Source organism: Bison bison, unplaced genomic scaffold, assembly GCF_000754665.1.
Source record: "Bison bison bison isolate TAMUID 2011002044 unplaced genomic scaffold, Bison_UMD1.0 scf7180017864072, whole genome shotgun sequence".
Taxonomy (NCBI): Eukaryota; Metazoa; Chordata; class Mammalia; order Artiodactyla; family Bovidae; genus Bison; species Bison bison.
Window position 1 is genome coordinate 11509866 of NW_011494644.1, and position 5229 is coordinate 11515094.

At 50.1% G+C, this 5229-nt stretch overlaps 1 protein-coding gene across 1 annotated transcript in view; it reads left to right on the forward strand.

Moving 5' to 3' along the window:
- The window catches only part of ITGAL (integrin, alpha L (antigen CD11A (p180), lymphocyte function-associated antigen 1; alpha polypeptide)), a 49261-nt gene that overhangs the window by 24968 nt on the left and 19064 nt on the right, over nucleotides 1–5229 (forward strand). Inside the window, exons 12-15 of the mRNA XM_010837328.1 lie at nucleotides 948–1099; nucleotides 2927–3064; nucleotides 3725–3922; nucleotides 4066–4196. Coding sequence (XP_010835630.1) covers nucleotides 948–1099; nucleotides 2927–3064; nucleotides 3725–3922; nucleotides 4066–4196 — 619 coding nt within the window. The remainder of the gene's footprint in view (nucleotides 1–947; nucleotides 1100–2926; nucleotides 3065–3724; nucleotides 3923–4065; nucleotides 4197–5229) is intronic.

A 5229-nucleotide genomic window follows, 5' to 3' on the forward strand; every position in this document is an offset into this window, starting at 1 on the left:
AAAAATAAGTCTTTGTTGATAAGTCCTTGTCAAGAGTCATAAAATGTTAATAGGCCTTCTGGCCAGAAGATGATGTAAATCACCTAAACCATTTGTATACGATAAATTTGCAGGAAAGAAACCCTGGTTTTTGATAAGGATCAAAAACTGCTGACTTTGCATTCCCTATTATCCTCTATGTGTAACTTAGGGTATATAAGCCCCTGTTAAAAATAAAGCTGTGGGCCTTGCTCACCAACGCTTGGTCTCCCCATGTCATTCTTCCCTTTAACTTCTGGCTGAAGTCTCCATCTGGAGCGCGGATATCCTCTGCGACCATTTATTTGCCTGGGCTTCTAAGACCCACTCGAGAAGGTGTCTAAGGTGGGGCACCTTCCGCTATTCGAGAGGGCGCCTGCGGCCTCCGTGGTCAGAGCTAACCTGGTGTCACGGGTTATATTGATTTTCCGCATAAACCAAGCTACTCAGCCTCTTTTCTCCACTGAATTTTCCTACTGAGCTATCCTCATTCTATTACTCTTTATATCTCTAATTAGCCTATAAATAGTCGCCTAGGCCGTCTCTCTTTCGAATACCCTGGATCAGCTGGGGCTGGACCCCGGCACCCTTTCACTCTTCACTTTCATGCATTGGAGAAGGAAATGGCAACCCACTCCAGTGTTCTTGCCTGGAGAATCCCAGGGACGGGGGAGCCTGGTGGGCTGCCGTCTATGGGGTCGCACAGAGTCGGACACGACTGAAGCAACTTAGCAGCAGCAGCAGCCAGGATTTGTACCCCTCGGAGCACATGGCTGCTCTTCTCAGGAGAAGGTCTTCTGATGATTTCCGTGCATCTTTCCCGCTAACCCAGCTTTCCAGGATCGCCTCCACCTTTTCCCCTGGGGTTTACCTTCTTTCAGCAGCCCTTGTGTTCCTGACTCCAAGCCCCTTCCTCTCTCTCTCCTCAGGTTACACGGTGACCTGGCTGCCCTCCCGAGGGACCATGTCATTGCTGGCCACTGGAGCCCCCAGATACCAGCATGTCGGGCGGGTGCTGCTGTTCCAACAGCCAAAGAGAGGAGGACCCTGGAGCCAGATCCAGGAAATAGATGGGATCCAGGTGAGCATGGCTGCAGTGGCCTCAGTCGATAAGGGGCTGGCGTGATACTAATGCTCTCTGTTGTCTTCCGAACACTCATTCACCTGTTGTGTGCTGGCCCTGTGCCAATCACTGTCACATTTGTTCCCCACAAAGCCTCTGGGGTGTTTTGTCATCCCCTCTTGCCAATTTAGGCGCTTCCCTGGTGGCTGATCATCTAGTCCCATCACTTCATGGCAAATAGATGGGGAAACAATGGAAACAGCGAGAGACTTTTTGGGGGGTATGGGAGCTCCAAAATCACTGCAGATGGTGACTTCAGCCATGAAATTAAAAGACACTTGCTCCTTGGAAGAAAAGCTATGACCAAACTAGACAGCATATTAAAAAGCAGAGACATTACTTTGCCAACAAAGGTCCATCTAGTCTAAGCTATGGTTTTTGCAGTAGTCATGTATGGATGTGAGAGTTGGACTATAAAGAAAGCTGAGCACCGAAACATTGATGCTTTTGAACTGTGGTGTTGGAGAACTCTTGAGAGTCCCTTGGACCACAAGGAGATCCAACCAGTCCATCCTAAAGGAAATCAATCCTCAACATTCATTGGAAGGACTGATGCTGAAGGTGAAACTCCAATACTTTGGCCACCTGATTCGAAGAACTGATTCATTGGAAAAGACCCTGATGCTGGGAAAGATTGAAGGCAGGAGGAGAAAGGGACAACAGAGGATGAGATGGTTGGATGGCATCACCGACTCAATGGACATGAGTTTGAGTGAGCTCCTGGAGTTGGTGATGGACAGGGAAGCCTGGCATGCTGCAGTCCATGGGGTGGCAGAGTTGGACATGATTGAGCAACTGAACTGAACTGGTGGCCCAGATGGTGAAGAATCTGCCTGCAATGCAGGAGACTCAGGTTCGATCCCTGAGTCGGGAAGATCCCTTGGAGAAGGTAATGGCTAACCACTCCAGTATCCTTGCCTAGGAAATCCCAGGACAGCAGAGCCTGGCAGACTACAGTTCATGGGGTAGCAAAGAGTTGGACACGACTGAGCGAATAACACTTTCACTTTCTTGCCAATTTAAGAACCCAATTTGGACTCTTTGGTGGTACAGTGGATTAGAATCCGTCTGTCAATGCAGGGGGACACGGGTTTGATCCCTGGTCTGGAAAGATCCCACATGCAGTAGAGCAACTAAGCCCATGGGCCACAACTAAACAAACAAACAAAAAGAACCCTGCTTGTCTAAATTCATATGGGCTCTAAGTTGGATTTTACTTGGCCTCCTTCATCAATTGAAATTGATCAGAGGCCAGACAAGAAACTCAGGCGTGGCTTTTTGCGGTCCTTGATGCAGCAGGGCAGATCAAGAACAACAGGTTCCCTTGCAGGCTTGCTCCCCGAGAGAGGGCAGACTTGCTCCTTCTATGAGGTGAGGGTAGGGATGCATCCAGGGGTCTGGCTAGAGGGCTGACTTAGGTGGTTTGCCCACTCCTTAGGTGGTGTCCAGAGCAAGGGGCACATACAGTGCTCTGCTTTTGCTCTGGGCTCTTTAAAAGTAGCAGTGTGTTTTTTTGGTCTCTTTGTATCTTTTGTCCAGAATTTGACCTAACTGCAGGCACATACAAAGTTATATTTAGTCTCACACAGTTTCTTTGTATAAAATACAAAGAGATGTGTGCAGGTGCAAGCATTGCAACACTGAAGCCCGAGGTGTCGCAGGTCCCAGCTTGTCTCAGGATCCAGGACTTGCACCTTTATTTGAGGGCTTGGAGTAGGATGGATATGGTGCAGCTGATGAGAAAGGCTCTGGATTTCTTCCTCAAACGTTTTCCTCTCCTTGCAGGTTGGCTCTTATTTTGGTGGCGAGTTGTGTGGCGTTGACGTGGACAGAGATGGGGAGACGGAGCTGTTGCTGATTGCAGCCCCCCTGTACTATGGGGAGCAGAGAGGAGGCCGGGTGTTTATCTACCAGAAAATACAGGTGGGGACCAGAACGCTAAGCACAGAATGTGCGAAAAAGAGACTCCCAGGCTTTCTCAGGTCTCAGTTATTCTGAAAGTGTCCTGTCTGACCCTGTGTTAATCAGACCTTTAGAACAATGACAAACAATAGCTAGTATGCAGGGATGGCTGAAATGTGTGCCAGGCCCAGTGCCAAACTTTTTATATGTAGGATACCTTGTTTGAGTCTCATAATCACTTTCTGGGACACTCGGAGCTTTATGAATGGAAATGTCGCAGCTCAGCAAAGTTGAGCAACTTTCCAAAGGCACAAAGTCACACCAACAGCAAGGGTGGGGAGTTTGCTGGTGGTCCAGCAGTTAGACCTCTGCCAAATAAAAAAGGCGGAGCGGGGAACTTGAACCCAGGTTGATGTGACGGCACTGTTCCGGTTCTGGAAAGGACCACACCCAGTATTTCTGTAGTGTTCTTCCTGTCCAGTGGAGAAGGAAATGGCACCCCACTCCAGTATTCATGCCCGGAGAATCCCATGGGCAGAGGAGCCTGGTGGGCTACGTTCCACGGGTTTGCAAAGAGTCAGACAGGACTGAAGCAAGCACACACACTCCAGATCCAGTGCCTTACCCTGTGAAAGCTTGCTGAGTGACTGAGGCGGAACCTGTCACCTTGCTCCTTCCCAGCTGGAGTTCCAAATGGTCTCAGAGCTGCAGGGGGAGACCGGCTACCCCCTTGGGCGATTTGGAGCTGCCATCGCTGCCCTGACAGACATCAACGGGGATGAGCTGACAGACGTGGCTGTGGGAGCCCCTCTGGAGGAGCAGGGGGCCGTGTACATCTTCAATGGGCAACAAGGGGGGCTGAGCCCCCGGCCCAGTCAGGTGATGATCCTGATCTGCCAATCAAAACCCATTCCCAGGCCCCTGGAAGCTTTCAAACCCCTATCGTGATCCCCAGTCCAGCTCTTCCCACCCTTCTGCCCGTCCTCTCCGCTAGCTTGCATGAATTTCTTTCTTGGCTTCAGCGGATAGAAGGGACCCAGATGTTCTCAGGAATTCAATGGTTTGGACGCTCCATCCACGGGGTGAAGGACCTCGGCGGGGATGGCCTGGCAGATGTGGCTGTGGGGGCTGAGGGCCAGGTGATCGTGCTCAGGTAAGATGGGCCTCCTGAGTCCTACCTGGGGATAGTTGCAGCTCTCATCTTTTGAGCAGTTGTGGTGTAGTAGGCGTCATGCTAAATGCTATCACCATCAGCGCATTTGGTCTTCAGCCCAACCCTGTGAACCTGGCTCTCCTTCTATACTGGCTTCGTGTCTTACTCCAGATTACACAGCTGCTGTTCAGTGACAGATTGGGGTTTGAACTGAAGTCTGTCTGATACCGGCTTCCCTGGTGGCTCAGTGGTAAAGAATGCACTTGCCAGTACAGGAGACGCGGGTTTGATCCCTGGGTTGGGAAGATCCCCTGGAGAAGGAAATGGCAACCCACTCCAGTATTCTTGCCTGGAAAATCCCATGGAAAGAGGAGCCTGGTGGGCTGCAGTCCATGGAGTCTCAAAGAATTGGACACAACTTAGTGGCTAAACAACAACAACTGTCTGACACTGAAACCTCCTACTGAAGCATGTGATAGCTTTCAGTTCAGTTCAGTTCAGTCGCTCAGTCATGTCTGACTATTTGCGACCCCATGAATCCCAGCACACCAGGCCTCCCTGTCCATCACCAACTCCCGGAGTTTACTCAGACTCACATCCATCGAGTTGGTGATGCCATCCAGCCATCTCATCCTCTGTCGTCCCCTTCTCCTCCTGCCCCCAATCCCTCCCAGCATAGAGTCTTTTCCAATGAATCAACCCTTCGCATGAGGTGACCAAAGTACTGGAGTTTCAGCTTTAGCATCATTCCCTCCAAAGAAATCCCAGGGCTGATCTCCTTCAGAATGGACTGGTTGGATCTCCTTGCAGTCCAACGGACTCTCAAGAGTCTTCTCCAACACCACAGTTCAAGCATCAATTCTTCGGTGCTCAGCTTTCTTCACAGTCCAACTCTCACATCCATACATGACCACAGGAAAAACCATAGCCTTGACTAGACAGACCTTTGTTGGCAAAGTAATGTCTCTGCTTTTGAATATGCTATCTAGGTTGGTCATAACTTTCCTTCCAAGGAGTAAGCATCTTTTAATTT